General features: G+C 43.5%; 1 protein-coding gene across 1 annotated transcript in view; it reads left to right on the plus strand.

Moving 5' to 3' along the window:
• Positions 1 to 3,113: 3,113 nt before the first annotated feature.
• Positions 3,114 to 20,605, plus strand: part of PCP4 (Purkinje cell protein 4) — a 61,706-nt gene continuing 44,214 nt past the window's right edge. Inside the window, exon 1 of the mRNA XM_531603.7 lies at positions 3,114 to 3,206. Coding sequence (XP_531603.2) covers positions 3,198 to 3,206 — 9 coding nt within the window. The 5' untranslated portion in view covers positions 3,114 to 3,197. The remainder of the gene's footprint in view (positions 3,207 to 20,605) is intronic.

The following is a 20,605-nucleotide window of genomic DNA, read 5'->3' on the forward strand; positions in this document are numbered from 1 at the left end:
TTCTCACATCTAGGATCCAAGTTCTAAGCTTCTGGTTCAGAACCCCGTTGGTCACGTAACAGTGTTTGGCTAACCTGAGAAAAGTCGAATGATGGGGCACGTTGAAGCTATTGACATACATGTGTAAAAGTAAACCACAACCAAGCGGGCCTGAAAAGGAGGTAGAAAGGGAGAGAGTATCACTGTGTCAAGCAGCACTTCTCAAACCTGACGTCTCATCGGAACCACAGGAAAAGGTTGAAAGATTGCTCATTGACTGTCCTTGTCCCTGGATATGCTATGAAGAGGTCCAGGTAGTCTTTGGCGTTCTTGATCTGGTAACTGGTCTTGTCGGGGTAGTACTGTCCCACGAGGATCAATGGGAGGAGATGTCGTCCCAGGGCCCATCTATGGGAGAGGATGCCATGTGTGTTCAGGCTGGGGTGCCTCTTGACAGCTAGCATGCTTGCATTTGAGACCTGGTGGGTTGCACACTCAGACCTGTCTTGTGTCACTGGCGAGCACCGATTTCCCAGGGCAGCTTGACCCTCCCTTTGTAGCAATACTGAACATTCATTTTGTGTTCTCTATAACAGGACAACTCCACGACTCATTAACAGGAGATAGTTATTTTGCTAAAGATATCCTGGGGAAATAAATAGGATGAAATTGCATACCACAAGGCCTTGAGAAAAATCCCCCTTAAGGTACTTCTATCCTTTCCCTGAAATTTCTCTGTGTGCTTGTGATGGCATCTGTGTTCGTTTCCTGTGGCTACCAGAATCAAGTACCAAGACTGTGTGGCTTAAGCAACCAAAATGTATCCCCTGGCAGTTCTGGAGGCTGAAAGTGTGAGGTCAAGGGGCAGCACGGTTGGTTCCTCTGAGACCTCTCTCCTTTGCTTGTAGATGCCATCTTCTCCCTGTATCCTCACAGCGTTGTCCCTCTGTGAGTGCCTGTGCCCTAATCTATTCTTCTTATCAGGACACCAGTCCTAGTGGATTCGGGCCCACCCTAGTGACCTTGTTTTAACTTAATCACCTCTTTAAAGACCTTATCTCCAAATAAGGTCACATTTTGAGATATTGAGGGTTAGGACTTGAATGTGTGAATTCTGGAGGAAGGCAATCAGCTCAGACCATAACCCATCCTCTCCCCAATAGTCTTCATAGTCCCTTGGTTGGTCCCAAAGAATTGCTGAGTCTACCCAGCAAAGCCTCAGCCCAGCCCTGCACCTCCAATCCTGCCCCTCTACTTGGAGCCTCGGCACTAACTGCTGTGCTGCCAACCTCAGGCTGCTGCAGCCCTTGATGTGTCTTTGTGTTGTTAAAAATGCAGGTCTGCTCCAGAGCCAGCCAGCAGAGCACAGGCTGATTCTCCACGTGCCCTCTGCACAGCCTGGAGGACCACAGCAGGGACCCCATGGAGGCTGCCACTGGGAGGCCCCTTCTACACCTCCAGGCTGTGGGGGCTCCAGCCCCCAACAGGGCAGGAGTCCCCTGGGGAGGGTGTGGTTTTTGCCCTGAGAAATCACAGATGTCTCCTAGCATAGATAGGCAAGCACCCTTCTTCCAATCTGTCAGCCTGTCCTACATCGCAGATGACACTATGGCTCCGGTTCCTCACCCTGCCCTCCTTCTCCTTCTCTCCCACTACTAACCACCTGGGCAACCCTAAAGGCATCCCACGTGGGCCTTCCCAAGCGTGGCATTGGGGGCAAGGAGGAGAAGGGGAGTGAGAGAAGGAGGATGCTGTCTTCATTAGTTTGCAAATGATTTGTGTGGTCAGGATATGTAAATAAATAATTTATATACATATAAAAGTAAACAAATATAACACATATTTTATATAATATATATAATGTTCATTTCTGTCGCTCTGTGAAATATAGGTTATTTTATAATAACTCATGTATGAGACTCTGTCTTGCTGGCTGGTGTTCCCACGGTGTGGGCGAGGGTGCTGACCAGCTGGTGCTCCTGGCCAAGGCCTCTGAGGGCAGCCTGTGCTCGCCGGTGCCCATTTGGGGGCGCATGGCCTTCTGCTTGCTGTCCAAGGTGGACCTGAGGATGTGGTCGCATCGGTGACCTGGGCATGTAAGGAGGGCAGTCCAGGTCAGAGGGGTGGGGCTGCTGAGCTGAGGAGAGAGGGTTGATGGGCTGGAGTCTGGTGGCCTGCTCTGCACAGGGAGACGAGGGGCGCTGGGGACGGGTGGCAAGACGCTTCAATCTTCTCGCCAGACCCGCTCAGTCCTGTACCAGGACTGGCAGAGTAACAGATGTGAATGTGCCTTCAGTCTGCACAACGCTTTTTTGGGACAGTTGAGGGCCCACTCTGATGCCTTGAAGACTCTTCAGAGCCTCACGATGTTGGGACTGAACAAAGGATGGAATCTCTTCCCGGAAAAGCTGAACAGGACTAGGGCAAGGAGACCTTCAACCAGGCCAGGGCCAATGCCCAGGCTCCTTCCTGGCCCCACTGTGGTTGTGAGGAGGGCACATCAGCAAGGCTGCTGGAGCCGCTCGCCTCCTTTGTTGAAGTCGTGGGGACCCATTCCCATGTCCCAGTCCGTCTACTCTTATCCTTCCAGCTCAGGGTACAAGCAGGGCGACAGATATGGGATAGGGGAGAGACAGCAGAGATATTAAAGTCCTTGGGCTGAGTTTTGTGTTATAAAGGGCAAGGGAAACACAGCTCCTGGGAAAACCTGAAAGTGCGTGAGCGGGCACGCAGGTATTTTCAGAGCTCCTCTTCCCGTAGAAAAACAATCCTTCCCCCTGACATTTGAAAGGTATTTTCCATGCATGTCAATCTTGCACTCATTGAAAAACGCACAATGGCATCCCTGTGATGATCTTTGAAACTTTAGCTTTTACTTTTTTCTTTTTCTTTTCTTTTTTTAAAGAGACAGGGTCTCGTTCTGCTGCCCAGGCTGGAGTGTATTACTTTTTAAAGAAATCGAGCATTTCCTTCCATCCTGGCGGAATTTGGAGCAGCGACCTAACGTGCCGTTCTCTTTTGCACCACTAGGTGGCCCCTGGTGCTCTCAGATGTCGGCCAGGCTTGCAGACAGGTGAATGCATCTCATTGGCTCCAGGGAGGCATGATGCCACCGGGCAGCTCTTTTTAAGAGAAAAGCCAGAACCGGTGGAGCAGCGACCCCTGAGCAGTGTTCTCTGTGCTGAGCGGCGGGACTGAGCTGTTGAGTTAGAGCCAACATGAGTGAGGTGAGTGATGCTTCGACCTGGAGAGGGAAACTTAGGAGTGAGAAGGGACCTCGGCTGAAGGATTAGTCTCAGGAAATGTGAGGGACTTAGCAGTGCTGAGGAACAAATTAATCCTGTAATTATTTGCTTGGAGAACTGACAGGATTAATCTCTTGGTTTGAATGGTAAGTGCAGAAATTGGTTAAGTTTGCAACTTCTACAATTAGCCTGAGGAAGAGAAAGGTTTGCTTTCTGATTGAATTGTGACTTTGAAAAGTGCTTTGGGTTTTAGAGCTCAGAAGAGAAAGCCAAATGTTTTATTCTCTTACGAAGATGCGTGTCTTTGCATGATTCCCGCGGTGATACCTTTCAGAATGTGAGTGGGCAGGTGGTCATCTGGTGAATGCAAGCCATGGAAGGGAAGGGGACAAGGTGGGGAAAGGGCTGGCCGTTGGGTGGCATTTCATGGCTCAGTTGTACAAACTACCTCTGCAGTTAATCAGAGCACCAGGGAAAGAAATGCAAAAAGTAGTAGGAACTGGGAAACATCCGTGTGTATAGATCTGTGGCTCTAAGACCGGAGGCGGCCCCGGCAGAAGACGAGCTACAATTTTGCAAATCCAAAGTCACTTCTCTAAACTTGTTTATACAGAATGTGTTTTACTGGGGCCAACTGACAGCACGTTTGTTTTTCTAAAATCATCTTCTCCTTTTTTCTCATCTATGAAGCAGATTAGCGGTGGTACAACACCATTCTCTAATTCAACTCAATAACCGAGCCAAATGCATTTTCATTTCCTCTTGGTTGGCACTTAAATAATTACTTTTAAAGATCTTTTATCTTCTCTGTCTCTTTTTGACAGATGGATGATTCTTTTCTTGGAAGTCTAGGATAAAATTAACAACTTCAGAAATAAAATGCCTCCTCCCTGCTTTTATCTCTCTGATGGGTGATTTTTGATGTAAACATGACAAGAAGAAGAGCAAAACACTATAAAACTTAGAAATGGGGTTTAGGACAAAGCCAGGGGTTTGAGGCAGGGAGAGACCAACTGTGGGGTGGAAGATGGGAATTCTCCCACCACCACAATCAATGGTACCTGTAACAGCAGCTAACACTTGCCTAATGGTCTGTGTGCCGACAGTGTCAGGCTGTCTCTGCACCTGTCACCTTCTTTGAACCTCTCAACAACTCCGTGCAGTGGGCACCATTATTATTCCCAATTGACAGATGAGGACACTGAGGCACAGAGATGGGAACTAAGTGGTTTGAGGTCACCAGCTAAAGAACAGTAGAGCCAAGACTTGGGCTGCAATGCTGGGTGGTTGACTGCCGGGTGAATCTTGATGTCTAAATGTGTATGGAATTTGCTGAACAGAGGGGATGGCAGAGGTTGGAGGAGGAGAGGGGAGGTGAGGAGAAAGAAAGAAAGAAGCTGGGGCTCTGAAATAGAGATGGAATGATGAGGACGAGACCTCCATTTCCCACATGCTAGGAGGAGGGGCTTTCTGCTGGACTCTACAGATATTTCAGAAGCTTCTGTGTCCACATCAGCTCACCTTGCTTGCAACAAGAAGGGATGGCTGCGTGGAGTGGTTTTTCTTTATATACAACTTATCCAATAGGAGTTTCCTATAGAAGAAGGACTTAGAAAGCAGCACAGCACTGAGGGGTGGCCTCTCGGGTCAAGTCAGCTACCCTGGGATTCTGGCTCAGTCATGCCGTCACTTGCTGAGGCTTCTGGCCAGCAAGGTGCTCATGAGCTCTCCAGGATGCTCAGCTCTGCTGGGCTCACTCAACTGTGCGGGTCTCCAGGGAGAAAGCGCGTGTTCCAGAGCTCACCTGTGATTAGGGTCACAGCCTGGTTCGTGCTGAACGGGTAATCAGGGCAGCTCTGTAGTCACCGCCCCGCCATGGCGCTTATCAGACACATTTGCAGGTTCTTGCAGGAGCTCTTGCCTTAGTTCCTTTAATGTGGATGAAAGCACACAAGAGGCGCATCCCACTTTTCTGCCTCCCCTTGCTGCTCACAAAACCCCTCCCAGCTCTCTGCTCCTCATCCTCCCTCCTGCCCTCTTCTCCCCCTCACATCACATGAGGCCTCCTCCCTCTGACCACCAGCATGGCCACCGCTCCTGGCTGATCTCCAAGTTCCTGGGCATGTGCTCCTTGGAGAGCAGGAATTTGTCCTTTGACTAAACCTCAAATCTGCTTAAAATCTTTAGTAAAGTGGAACAGAAGCTCCTTTCTGGGTAGAGAACTGGATTCCCCCTTCATGGCACCCCTCAAGGGGTTTCTTTGGTTGGATGAATTAAATGAGGCTCCTGGTTTTAATAACTCTCAGGCAGAAATGGCTTTCAGATCATCATTTACTTGCATGTGTGACTAATTACCAAAGAAAGCCAGAGCAATGGATTTTGCCAGACTTTCCTTGACCTTAGGATTGATTGGGGTCTGGTGGGCCAATAGTGCCTGCTGCAGTGCCAGGGCTGAGTGCCTGCTGCAGAGGCTCCGGAGCTCATTAGCTGCTTACCCAGGCCAGTGGGCAAGCCTGCTGGCTGGAGAGGACCCCAAAGTGTCATATACTCCCCGGGGCCTGCTCTGCACTTCCAGGCCTCCCCGCCTTTAAGGGAAAGGTGGAGTGGCAAAGGGAGCCTCGAACTGGCTTTAAACTGGGCAGCTTTACAACAAGACGTCTTTATTTCCTGTAACAACACTTTTTAGGGGAAATGACATGTGATAGAAAAGAACAGCTCAGGAAAGTAAAGTACAGCGAGGAAAGTAAAGTCCAAATTTAGGGTAATGTGAGAGAGAGGAGGTGGTTTGTGGGGGTGTCTGATTTACATTTTGGTATTAAAATATGTCAGATGTGCCTGGAGCAATCTATGAGATGAATTGGAAGAGAATGTAGCAGGGATCAGAATGCAGGCTTAAGTCTATCAGCTGGATCAGAAATCTTAACCATCACAGCCTCAGTTTACAAGGTGCATTATTTCTCCCTCATCGTACTCACCCAGGCACAAGAAAAATGACTACCTTTGTTCAGCCACTTCATAGAGCTTTTGAAAAAAGAGTTCCTGGAATAATGACAGTCAGTCCCACGTTCTCCTTTAGGTGTCTATTTTTAAGTTGCTTTTCAAAAGAACTCATTTAGGAGAGCTAGGGGCAAGGTTGGAAGGCATAAGGACAAACATCTGAGCGTGAATTTCAAAACGTGACACCCTTGCCCTGTTTAGGGTGCGGGTTGGAGACGTTCCAGGTCACGTAATCAAATGACAGCTATTAATTGGACTTGAGACCCCTTTGGGAAAAGCCTCTTCGTAACCCCGAGTTTGACGGTCATGGGCTGGGCTTTTTTCTTGCTTTGGCATGGATGGGAAAGTGCAACTCAGTACAAGGGCTGTGGCTCTTTCTTTCGTCTAGACATTGGCCGCAGGGCAAGGCGATGCCCATCAAAGGCATGGTTTGAAAAACATCAAGGACATTTAAGGGTAAATCTTCAGATACACATGTCTGTTCTTAGCACCCAAACAGAATCCATGTCGAACTTAATGTATACGTTAAAACGTACAATAATCTCTAAAGGAAGAAGAAAGCTGTAAATGGCATTTTTCTTGACAGAGATTGCAAACAGGAGGCTACATGCAGTTAACTCGTGAGGTGAGGACATAGAAAAAACATGAATTAAAAAAATGTTTTGCCACGGATTTTAAAATATCATACATACAACAGTGGTTTGGGCTTACATAGTTGACTCTCACGATTGCCCAGTGGAGGGACTAATGTTAAAACGAAACAGATCCTAAGAAGAGAAAGATTATGGCTTTGAGCTTCTTACAATGTAAGGGTAAACTCAAACAGATGCTAATGGGTGGGTGATTAGATTTGTAAGGAGCTGTATATTTTAGACCAGTTGTTAAGCACAGATTCTGAGGGTGACTGCGTAAAATGTGGGTTTTGCAAATGGTCTGCAAAACCCAGCAACAGAAGGTCAAGTGACAATTCAACTTCTTATGTAATTATAACCCCATTTGAGGGTGTACCTGCAGCAAGGACTCTGACAGATCAAGCAAGATCAGTTTTAGTTTCGTTGGACAACACCATGAAAGATACTCTTTCCTCTAATTGGGGATATTAAGTCCACATAGTCACCAGTTACAATCTGGGTTTGAAGTTCAACTTTTCCTAATAGAGAAGAGGTCAAAATTAAGCAGGAATATGTGTTTCCCAGGGCCGATGATTGTTAAGAGTTGCCGTAAAACTTGTTTCCCCAGTCATGCATTTTATGAAGAAATGCTGTGGGGTTAAAAAGTCTCAGGTTTTCTCTTTTGAATTTTAAGAATGACACAATGCAAGATGTATATTTTTTTTTCAAAAAGAAAATAAATGACTCATTATTGATTTTATTAAAGGTTTAGTGAAGTAGTACTATCAAGATGAAAAGAAAACATGTTTTTGTAATGGAAAGTTTCTTAAACTTATGATGAGCACATTCTTTGTGTTATTTATTTACTTATTTATTTGAGACGGAGTCTCTCTCTCTTGCCCAGGCTGGAGTGCAGTAGCGCGATCTTGGCTCACTGCAACCTCCGCCTCCCAGGTTCAAGCAATTCTCCTGTCTCAGCCTCCTGAGTAGCTGGGATTATAGGCTCCTACCACCACGCCCAGCTAATTTTTGTAGTTTTAGTAGAGACGGGGCTTCACCATATTGGTCTGACTGGTCTCGAACTCCTGACCTCAGGTGATCCGCCCGCCTTGGCCTCCCAAAGTGCTGGGATTACAGGTGTGAGCCACCGCACCCAACCTGCATTATTTTTTAAAATTCTAATTTCTACTCTCAGTGCTTCGTTAGAGATGTGATCGGGGGAAGGCATTCACAATTTGTCTATGGTCCTTCTGTTCTTAGGCCACTGGACACATTGAACTATTTGGACGCACAGATAATATCAGGACCTAAGCCTGGGGCTTTTCGTTAATTTAAAATGACTTTCTAGAAAGGTCTTCATACTGGGAGAAAAGAAGAATTTTAAGGGATGCATGCATACAGGTTTATGTTATATTGAATGATATTTTTATGAAACACAACATTAAATATCCTGCTGTTAAAGTATTATAGGCTGCATAGTATTGATTAGAAGCATCCCAGACTGTGAACTTCCCAAAAGGGACAATTTTATGTCATTCACAAGTCTGACTGCTGGTTGGGCACTTGGTAAATGTCCAGTTACTGAATGAATAAATAAGTTTTGGGATGTGGATTTATCAGTTGCTGTAATCAATAGGCCAGGCACCCTCTTCTCTAAATGTTGAGGCTTGTGGTTGGGATACATTTGGAAAAGATGTATTCCATCTTTTGTTCTTTACTCCTGATTTGAAACCTGTGTTTGCCATGTAAATCCTTTTATGTGGGAAATGGGTGCATTGTTATATACGCAACTTAAGTGCTCTCATGACAGTAAAAGAAAATGAGAAAAAATAAGAAGGATCTCAACAGAAGGACCTCTTGACATTTGGGAAAATGTCAGGGAAAATATGGGAACGGAGCAAGGGACGTAGAATTCTAATATCCTATGTTTCCCTGTTGTCTCCATTGAGACTAGCTCACTTCAGATAAGCTCAATGAAACTCAAGCAAAAGAGACTGTAGCCAGAGAGGCAGAGCCTGTGAATACCTTGGAAAGTGGTTTGCTGTATTGAAACAGAAAACCAATTTGACTGTGATTAGAAGAGAATAAGAGAGAGTCTAAGCAGATCTGTAGTAATATAGCCCCAGTGCCCAATCTCCGTCAGCCCAGTTGTAAACTCTGGCATATTGTTGAAGGTAAACATCTAGCACGCGGAAAGCAAGTTGCATATTATTGCAAGGAAATAATTTAATTATCATCTAAAATTAATTCTTAATAGCATACTCATAATATTAATTAAAATAAATAATTGATATTTGAATATTTAAATATTTTAGTAAATTTATATTTGAAATAGGAATATATGAAAATTTATATGCAAAAAGGGATGGATTCAAATTTCTTTTCTTGGGGAGTTCGAAACTGAATTGCACGTCCATATCCCCATGTGATTAATCTGATAGGAGCTCTGCTTTCCTATCATCCCCAGGGATGAACTATTTGCCATTCTTCTTCCCATTTTTCAAATGAGGTGCAATGTGAACAATGAATACAGAAACGTTTTCCAGTCACCTGGCACAGGCGCCTTTGGGGTATAGATATGGGAATGTTCGATAATGGATTGTTTTGTGCCACAAACAAAGCAAGCTTGCCACAGTCATCAATGGCTCAAACCTATAAATGCCACATTCATGTTGGGGCCATTCTACATGAACAATTTAGCATAAGCCACACATTCCAGGCATGGGTCTGCTTGTATATTGTTTATGCCTCACAAAGAGCTCTGAATTTATGCTTCAGAATCTCACTGAATTTACTGCTCATTCCATTTCTGGAAGGGAAACACTTGGCCCATATTTATGACATTGCCAGTAGAAAAATCAATCACCCGCTAAATGCCATTATTTTATATTTTACTCTTAACCTGCCATGTTATAAATGAAAGGAAGACAAATTAGACTCATAAAGCAGGAAGGTAATCATCCACAAATTGAACATTTAAGGGCAAGGAAGCAAAAGCTGTGAACTGTTCCAACCATTCAAATAAGGCAATTTTCCTCACAAAGGAGCTAGAATAGAGAGCAGGGGAGTCCCTCTCTTCAAGGTTTCTGCCCTCCATTTTAGGACAGTCTTGGACTTGGATGAGACTAAAACGTCTCCAGCCATACACGAGTCAGACCTCTTCCTCGTAGTTCAAAAGACAACTTTTGAATGTTAAATATTATTTATGACGGTTTGATAGCAAAATGGGATCCAGATTGGCTTGAGATCACGCTATTCCTGGTATAACAATCCAAGTCTGTGGTATAGTGGCATGACAAAAGACACAGTCATCTGTTCCCGTAGCACCACATCTGTGCTTTGGTCAATAATCGAATGAAGTAATGGTTATTTTAATTTTATATGACCTCTGAGAAAAGGACTCCAGAAGTTGACAAGACCCATTAACATGTGTCTTAATCAAATAAGAGTAAAAATATAACAAGGAAACACAGAAACACAAGAGGGAGAAATAATATAATTTCTTCCTTTTTTTTCAAGATCTTTTTTTTTTTAAAAAAAAACAATACAAGCATCTGTTCATCAGGTGGTTAAGTTCTAGTATTTTTTAAAAAAGCTAGTTAAAAGGTTACACCTGCTTTAAAATTTATGATTCTTATGTACAGTAGCTCCCCCTTATCTTCAGATGCCTGGTGAATGGCTGAAAGTGTGGGTGGTACCGAATCCTATGCATGCTATGCTTTTTCCATCCGATAATACCTGAAAGTGCTGCTAAGTGGCTACGGGCAGGTAGTGTAGACAGTGTGGATACGCTGGGCAGATGAATGATTCATGTTCTTAGACAGCAAGCGGTTTCATAACGCTACTCAGTACAGTGTGCAATTTGCAACTTATGAATTGTTTATTTCTGGGATTTTCCATTGAATATTTTTGGACTGTGGTTAGCAGCAGGTAACTAAAACCTCAGAAAGTGAAACCAAGGAAGGTTAAGGGGGAACTACTGTGTGCAATTTCTTTATTAAATAATAGCCACTGTTTCGTTAGGAGTTGTTAGAGAAATATCACTTTTTTTTTCTTGCACCCAGCAAAATGACTAATTGTATTTAGGGTTTTCTTTTTCAAATTGTAAATTTTCTCACAGTTTTTTTTTTTTGTTGTTATGCAGAGAAATCTCTGATGCAATGAATGGGTCAAATTTTGAGCTGAGTGTGGCTGTGTGACATCATCCTGGGTGCTGGTCTCCTCATCTCTGAGGGGTGACAGCATACACACAGACACTGGCGCTGCCACAAGCCTGCCCATGTCCAAGACGGGCGATGGTGTGGAGCCTTCCTTTACAGATCATATCTCTGCATCTTCCAGAGAGTTTTAGGTGGAAATAGCAACACGCAAAACTTCAAACCATTATGCCATAGTGAGATCTTCTCCTTACAACAATAAGGGTGACTTGACGTGATTTTATCCTCTTGCCTTCTATGACTTTCCACAATTGTCGTTGCTCTAACAACAACTGTCTGTTTTAGCATATCAATGTTTTGGGAACTATCTTCTCAATCTTCCTGCAGATCCATAACAGAACAATGGAATAGTGTCCACAATGACTATGGATATCAATACTCCGAAGTTTTTGATAGTGTACCTTAATAGGGAAAAAATTTGACCATGTATACACAACAAATTTTTATTGATTTTACAATTATGTGTACATGCGAATATGCCAATATAGTAAGAGTTAATCATTAAAGGAAGGGTAAGGAAATCTGTAATTCCAATAGACTTTTTGCTAACTGTACTTCTTTTTGAGTTCTAATTTGATGGCTGAGGTTTTTAAGCTTGTATTGGTGCCCATGAAGACATCCTAAGAAAAGAAGGTTTAGTTAGTGCTTCTATCATTTCCTTGGTGTTTGTGCTGATGGTGTTAGTATTATTTTCAGTCTATGATTTAATGCAGAATTTTTCAATTAAATCTGAATATATATTTAATTGAAATATATATTAAATATATAGTAAATAATATATATATGATTTACTATTTTAACCACTTTTAAGTGTACAGTTCAGCAGTATTAATTACATTTACACTGTCGTGAAACGGGTCAACAGAACTTGTTCATCTTTCAAAGCCAAGACTCTGCACCCATTCAACAACCACTCTCCATTACCCCGCCCCTATCCTCTGGCAAACCCATTCTATTTCTTACCTCTATCAATTTGACTACTTTTGGTACCTCCTGTGCGTGGAATCATACAGTATTTGTCTTTTTGTGACTGGCTTATTTTACTTAGCATAATGTCTTCAAGGTTCATCTATGTTGTGGCCTGTGACTATATAGGACATTTTAAAAGCCACTTACCTACTGTGGGAAGATTAGTTTAGTTAAAGGTAGATTGTATAATCTGTAAATCCTCTTAATGGAACATAAGGAACTGCAAGGTATCACATGATGATATTCTGAGAGCAAGTCAACAGGCAGTGTGTCTGGGACAATGTCCCATTGTGGGACTCCTACTCTCTCCTACCCACCAAGTGATGATGTCAGTATCAATCCAGATATTAGCTGTGAATGAAACCTAATTTTTAAATTGATCTTAGATCCTACACAAATATAAATAGAAATTCTAAAGTCTTCTTTACCATGAGTGTTTGTGGCAGTGAAGCACCTTACAACCCCAGAGGTGCCGTTGACACTGTGGTCTGTGCCAACAGCACCGCCTGGAGTTGTGCTGTGAACAACCTATGCCACTGAACATGGTGGCTCTGCCCTTCCTTGAGTTGACGTCAGCCTGCTTAAGGACGGTTGACCTTGAGAAAGGCTGTCGTTTTTATAGTTCCACTTAGAATTCAGGGAATCAGAGAAGGGCACCGTTGTCATTTCATTCAAAGCGGTCATTTTAAAATAGGGGACTGAGTGTCCAACGATGAATCTTGTGCAAAATCACAGAGCTTCTTGAGAGAAAGCCTAAGTTTCCCTTCCACATTTTCCATCCTATTACATTTCTCATTTTCTGGATACAACCCAATTTCTTTTAAACCTGTCCAAATTCCACTTAGGGTTTGCACAAGTAATTTATTAAATTAAAATTGTCCTGAATATTTTTATTAGCCTTGAGTAAAAAAAGAACAGCCACAGAAATCTTGACAAAGCCATTGTTTTGTTCATCAGGTCTTCCACTCTATTTCTAGGGATTCCAGCTTCCACCCTGACACCCCCAGCCTCCCATCCCGTCACACACAGAGAAGCTGAGAAATGTTAATAATGCTTCCCTGCGGAATGTTTCATTAAGACCCTTGTTGGGCACGGTGGCTCACTCCTGTAATCCCAGCACTTTGGGAGACCCAGGTGGGAGGATTGGTTAAGCCCAGGAGTTAGAGACCAGCCTGGGCAACATGGCGAAACCCCGTCTCTACCAAAAATTAAAAAAAAAAAAAAATTAGCCGGGTGTGGTGGTGCATTCCTGTAGTCCCAGCTACTCAGGAGGCTGAGATGGGTGGATGGTTTGAGCCTGAGAGGTGGAGGTTGCAGTGAGCCATGATCATGCCACTGCACTCCAGCCTGGACAACAGAGCCAGATCCTGCCTCAAAACAAAAACAAATACAAAAACAAAACAAAACAATCAAAGAAACAAGACCCTTGTTGGCAAAGTTTTCTTTTGTTTTGCCTGGTAGTGTTCTTGACTTTGAGGTTATACCAATCACCTTTATGCCTTGCTTACTCCCTAGTGCTCTGTTTGAATGAGGAAGAGCATTCTGAACCCTAACATACACAATTTTTAGAAACATTTGTCCAGAAAATGGTGGCCCTTTTTATGGCCAAAACCATTGCATATATAATCAGTCATCACAAATTTTGTAGTCACATTTCCTTTTTCTTCTAGATTGTGACGAGAGAGAGAGAGAGATTATGTCTTCTTCTATACCGTTTCATCTTCCCAGCACTATATCATTGAACTCCCATTGATGGAGAATCAATAAGATGTGGTCCTTACCCCTTAAAGAACTTGTAGGGGGAGACAGAATCACATAAAATTAACTCTACTCTGGTGTCCACACAGAGCTACAGGCCTATTCTCTGTATAAAGCAAGTGCCAGGATGCATGGGTTAATTTGCCATTGCTCAGAGCTGGGAAGGAGAGGAAAGAAGATGCTAATGGGTAACCTTCCCAAAGCAGCCGGGGCTTACAGAAGTAGGGGCTTAGCACACATTGATTGAAGAATAGCACTACGTTAGCACTCTGCGAATCTTAAAAGTCATACAATTTAGAGCCATGTGAGAATTTAGCAATCTTCAAGCTCATTGTATAGATACATGTCCATTATGATACTGTAGTTAATTCTGAACTCCTGCCTGGTGATAAAAATTGCTTTAAACATGTTGGACATTTTCTCATCCACATCAATGAATATTTGGGCTCTATGGACTTGTTGCATCTTTCTTTAAAAGTGAAAAGTCTTCTGTATATTGGAAAGAGATTACATGAGGACAGTCAATTACATTTTTGAAAGTGCACACATTGGTTGGTTGTAAAATTTACATGATCCAATTGTGAGAACTGTGTACATGGATTTAGGTATGTCTGTTATTTCCCTTTGTGAGAGTATCTATCCGTGCTTGCTCATGGTAGAGTATCATTGCACTTTGTATCTCAGAGCTTCTAGTGGCTTCTTAACCATTATATTATTGTCTTTTCTTTGAAGTTTGCTCAGGGGATGGGCTCAACCCTGTATTTATAACTCTGCTCTCACATGTGCTTAAGTCTTGTCAAAATATCTAGATAATACAGTGCCACACCTCAAATATTATTTCTGGAAATGTTCTATACCTCAGAAATGTGGGATATTTTACCTCTTCTTGAAGAAAATTTTCTTTTCTTTCCTTTTTCTTTTTTTTTTTTGAGACTCAATTTTACTCTTTTTGCCCAGGGTGGAGTGCAATGGTGCTATCTCAGCTCACTGCAAACTCCACCTCCTGGGTTCAAGTGATTCTCCTGCCTCAGCCTCCTGAGTAGCTGGGATTACAGGTGCACGCCACCACGCCCAGCTAATTTTGTAATTTTAGTAGAGACGGGGTTTCACCATGTTGGCTGGGCTGGTCTCAAACTCCTGACTTCAAGTGATCTGCTTGCTTCGGCCTCCCAAAGAGCTGGGATTATAGGCATTAAGCCACCAATCCCGGCCAAGAAAGTTTCTTAAAATAGATGTAGCAATTTGTCAAGCACCTCCACCAAATACCTCCTTCAAGTTCATAGTTATTTTTCATCCAGATTCCTTCTTTGCCGTCTTTAAAAATGATTCATTTGGTTTTTCAGGCACTATTCTATGAATTTCCATGTCATCACTTTTTTGCTGAGTTCTTGCTGGGAGCCAGAATTGGCTGAAATTCCTATGAGAGTTCCCCCACAGTTGCATTTTGGATGAGGATTTCAAATTTCACATGACAAAATATAAATGCCACTAAATGTAACTCCAGAGGTACAAGCAGTGGCGTCGGAGGCCCCTTCTCTGGCTCCTTAATGTCCCCATTAGTATTACAACAAGGAAAAGAGACACGGGCTGAAGAGTCAGGCAGATACTGGCAGAAGTGAGTCCAGTTAAAAACACATTACAGTTCTGTAACCCTCCCTCCTGGCCCCATCTGCCTTCAACCTCTTTTGAGGTAACGTAGCTCAGAGTTCGGACATCCATAAGAGCCTGTGACAGGGAGTAGGGCAGGACCAGTGACATAATTTGTGGCCCCAATGAAAAATCAATACGATGCCCCTTGTTAAACATTGATTAGAATTTGAAGATGGGGACAGCAACATATCAGACCAAGCCAGGGCCCTTCTGAGAGTGGTCCCCCTCGGACCGCATGGGTCACTCTCTCATGAGGCCAGTCCTGGGTCAAAATGAAAAGCATCCCAATTGCTTTTTAATGAACAAATTAAAAACAAAAGAGGCAGAGCTGAAGAAACATAATTCCATTATCTTTGCAATGTCTGGAGATATCTATATCTATCTATATATCTATATCTATATCTGTATCTGTATCTATATCTATATCTATATATTCCCTGTCCAAGTAGAAGCTCTCAAAATGGCCCAAGCCTGACCATGGAGGTCAGTGGGTGGAGGGTCTTTCCCACAAATCCAAGGGAGCTTTCAAGTTGGTTTGGAGGAAGCCTCCCTAGCAGCATGCTTGAATAAGAAACTATTGTGTTCAAGCATCAGCTTGGCTGGTGCTGAGGACTCTTTTGATGATGAAGTAATAAAATGGATTCAAAATCACTTGGCATATGCGTGTGCATGTACATCTGTGTGTGCGTGTGTGTGAGTGTGTGTGTGTGTGTGCATGTGAGTGTCTGTGTATACGTGTATATGTTTAAAGGCCATATAAATGCTAAACTCTGTGTGCAAATGTCCTCGAATTCTGATTCCAACTGTCTTTATCGAGTGCTGGTTGTTTATCCAGGTGAAAGCATCCGCTGGCCAGTTTTGTCCCACGTCTTTTTCTATCAAGTCTTTGGTCCTCACTTCTTCTTCCTGAGTATGTCCAGAGGGAACAGAATGCAGATGTACTAGGCTTTTCAATTAAACATTTTTGTATGCTGGGCTTTGGAAATAAAGAGGTCTACCTTAGTAATTCCGGGATCAATATGTGCAGATAGGAAGTAATTTGGTGGTGTGAGCTTTGGCCATTTCTAAGTGCCTTGTCCCTGGAAAACAATGTTTAAATTGGAATTGGGTTTGTTTTCCAGCCAATTAAATCCTTCTGGATTTCAGAGGAATTTAAAACAAAATATGGAACAAATATCTATTATGAAGGAGGCACAGCTGTTAGATGAGTTGGTTGTTGGTAGTGGTGATCGTGTGTGCATTTTATTTTTTTTTGTGGGAGAGTAGAATTTTCACTTCTGCGGGGAGCATCTGATCAAATTGCCCATATAACTTTTACCTGTCTGCTAATCTGAGTCTCAATCCACTTCTTGGGCTGTGACAGCTGATTTAGGACAAAACATTCCTTTTCTTCCAAAAGTATACAATCTTGGGCTTCTACTGTTTTCTGAAGCTATTTTTGTTCTAGTTGAATGTCGGGGGGAGAAACCTGGCTATTTGTTTATTATTATACCAAAAAAGAAAGTCTCCAGCTTCTGAAGCTTGGGACACTCACTGTTAGAGAAACATGTTTGGCAGCACACAGGGCCAAATAAACTACACACCTGCATTTCATTACAACAGGTCATTGCGGGAACAGTGGCATTAGCCTCCATAGGAAAAGGGTTTGCATGGGGGTCTAGGAAGCCAGTTAAACACATGAAAAACACCTTGAGACACCTGGACAGAGTGATTTATGAAGCAAGAGCTGTTTTCATGGTGCCGGGGTCCTGTCCTCACAGATGCATGAAACGTACATCTGCAGTTCTGACATCACAGCGGACACGGGACTCTGAGTGATACATTACCGAGTTCCCTGACAATGTGAAATGCATTTGTCCCGTTTTTTCCTAAAATGGCCCACCTATTTTCAAATGCAGAGTCCTGTGCGATGTCATACATTTCCACAACGTTGCTTTAAAATAAGAGAGGGCAGGAAACATGATTCCGACTCTGCAACCAGATGGACTGAGGCATCATATGTCTGCATCGTTGATGGCAGAAAGGGGGCGTCCAAGTCAGGTTTTCCGTCTTCCAAGCCAATCTTTCCCCTTCTAGACCGGAAAGATTAAATGGCAAGTAGAACACCAAGTCAATCTGCCCAGACTCAAATTCCATTCCCTGACCCCCTCACATAGCTGTAACATGCTTGTGCATAATCCTAAGCCTCTCTGTGTCTCAAGTTTTCTCTCCATCCAGTCGGGATAAAGGTAGTAGCCACCTTGTAGTAGGCTTGTTTCCATGAAAGTGTTTAGCTGTTCTTACTATGACTGAAAAAACATAGCTGCTTGCATTTGCAGACAGAGCCTTGTGGCTTGGTGCAAAGAAAGGAAAACATCTTTGCCGAACTTGGAGGTCTCATCTATTCACTCAGCTCTAAATATGGGCTTCTCTTGAATAACCGTAGGTTTGGCCTGTGTCCTTTCTTTCTCACACCTTTTTGTTCACTTGATGAGGATGCCGAGTGCAGCGGTACATTATGCTTGGCTCAACCGTGGCAGAGCCAATGTGGCCATGGTGAGAGATCATTCAGGATGGATGACTGCTTAGGGACTGGCAGGGCAAGAGTCTCCCAGCTGCTGCGGCATTTCATCCTGTGGTCTTTGGTCATTCTTTGGCTTTTATCTGAGTACACCCGGCATGGCATTTTACCAGCTGTACTGGGGAGGACTGGGGGAATGGAAAGCTGGCATTACTGCTGAAAGCAAAGAAAAGATGTGTCTTTCTCTGTGGCCGGTTTCTGTAATCCGGGAAGACCCCATGTGGGTTTTCTGATCTCATGTCAGCTTCCCTAGCCTTTGAAGTATAAAATTGCTAGAAGAACCACATCATCCTCGGAGGGACAGGCAGGCATCCTTAGTGTTCTTGAAATGATTACATCGTCAGTTTCATTTAGTTCTAGAAGACTGGCCCTGCCTGTTGGTTTTTCCCCTAATCATCTGTATAAGAAAGACTTACCCTTAAATGGGTGAGTTACAGGCAGGGCTCAGTTTCTGTCATTACACTGATCTTTCATTGACAGTTTTCCACCCCCTGTTACTCTTGGCATCGGGCTGGTCAGCCATAACTTCTAGGGATGGGGAGAGAAATCGAATCTCTTCTATTCTTCTCTGTACTGCTTCAATCTGGCAACTTCTACGTAGACTGTGAGAATATAACCTTGTAATAAACATTTGGGTCTCTTTGCCTTTGTCCGAGAGCCCACTGTTATTTTTTTTCTAATCACAGCAGCTGCTCTAGCTAGCATCTGGCTCATATACCAGCAGCCTTTATTCTGAGACTAATCTAAGGATTCAACACCAATTCAGGAAGGCAATCAAAGAAGTGGGTTGGATGGACAAGTATTTCTTTGGGTACAGTTCAGATGCAGAAGGTGGTAGACACCTACATTGATGCATTGTCCTAGCATCCTACAGATCCATGGGGTTGCCAAGGGTGGCTTGGTGGGGTTGGGGGGTGCAGGTGAATTTGGCTGTAGCTGGCATAAATGGAGGTGCTTGCATGTTGATTCCTGGGCCCTTTGATCCAACCTCTGGTTTGGGGAGAGACTGCTGATTGGAGCGGATGCACACACCGTGTAACAGGGCCACTGAGTTCTCCCAGTCTTCCATCCACATTTCTTCTTTGTCATCAGCGTTCCCTCCTCCTGTATTTTCCCTTTCTAGAAAAAAATATGAGCTGTGATTTGTACAAAACACACAAAATGCATCCGTTGGAATCAGAGATCCAGGGAACTTCAGCTGAAATTAACAACTTCGTAACACAGGTAGAGCCTGCATCCTTCATGAGAAAAATGACACAAATCTCAGTATTCTTTGTTTGGAGTCTCTTAACATCCATGTGAGGTACATATTTTCTGTATGCTATTTTATTTTAATTCACCATGGAAAAGAAACTGGTCAGATGAAGAAGCCGAGGCTTTGAGGAGCGGAATCATTTATTTGTGGTGATTCCGCCATATTTACTCCCAGTGTTTCAACTGTGAGCTCAATGCACTGTTTTCATTACCTTTACTATATTGCAAGTTGAATACAATGAAAAAAAAAGGAGAAACATCTCTTCTTAGCCTGTTTTACCATTATTTTGCTCTCTGATTTTTCTTAGAGACCAAATCCATGCAATGTGAGCGTTTTTATCTCATTTAGTTCTCACACGTTAATGAGGTGGGTATATTGTTATTCTCGTTTAATAAAAACAGACACTGAGGCTCAGAGAAGTTAAGTGACCTGAACTGGGCCACACAGCTGCTGGGGGCCAGGGCTGGGATTACCTGGGTAGTTGGATTCCAGCACACTTATTTTTGAGGTTAAGTTTATTAAGGTGTAACTTACATGTGGTAAAATCTACCCCTTTTAGTTGTATGTTCGATGAGTTTTGACACATATGCAGTCTTTTTTTTTTTTTTTTTTTTTTTTTTTTTGAGAGATGGAATTTCTCTTTTGTTGCCCAGGCTGGAGTGCAATGGTGTGATCTTGGCTCACTGCAACCTCCGCCTCCCAGGTTCAAGCAATTCTCGTGCCTCAACCTCCCAAGTAGCTGGGATTACAGGCATGCACCACCACGCCCAGCTAATTTTGTATTTTTAGTAGAGACGGGGTTTCACCATGTTGGTCAGGCTGGTCTCAAACTCCCGACCTCAGGTGATCCGCCTGTCTCAGACTCCCAAAGTGCTGGGATTACAGGAGTGAGCCACCGCACCCAGCTGACATATGCAGTCTTATAATTGAGATATAGACTATTCTGGCCAGGCATGGTGGCTCATACCTGTAATCCCAGCACTTTGGGAGGCTGAGGCAGGCAGGTCACCTGAGGTCAGGAGTTCGAGACCAGCCTGGCCAACATGGCAAAACCTTGTCTCTACTAAAAATACAAAAGTTAGCCGGGCATGGTGGCATGTGCCTGTAATCCCAGCTACTCGGGAGGCTGAGACAGGACAATTGCTTGAACCCAAGGAGGCAGAGGTTGCAGTGAGTGGAGATCATGCCACTGCACTCCAGGCTGGGTGACAGAGGAGACTCCGTCTTAAAAAGAGAGAGAGAGAGAGAGACAGAGATTATTCTATCACCTGAAAAGTTTCTTTGTGTGCTTATGGTCAGTCCTTTCTTTCTACCCTTGGCCCTAGAGCCCACATTCTTCACCAGCACACCTTAAATAAAAATAA

This window comes from Pan troglodytes, chromosome 22 (assembly GCF_028858775.2).
Source record: "Pan troglodytes isolate AG18354 chromosome 22, NHGRI_mPanTro3-v2.0_pri, whole genome shotgun sequence".
NCBI classification, from domain to species: Eukaryota; Metazoa; Chordata; class Mammalia; order Primates; family Hominidae; genus Pan; species Pan troglodytes.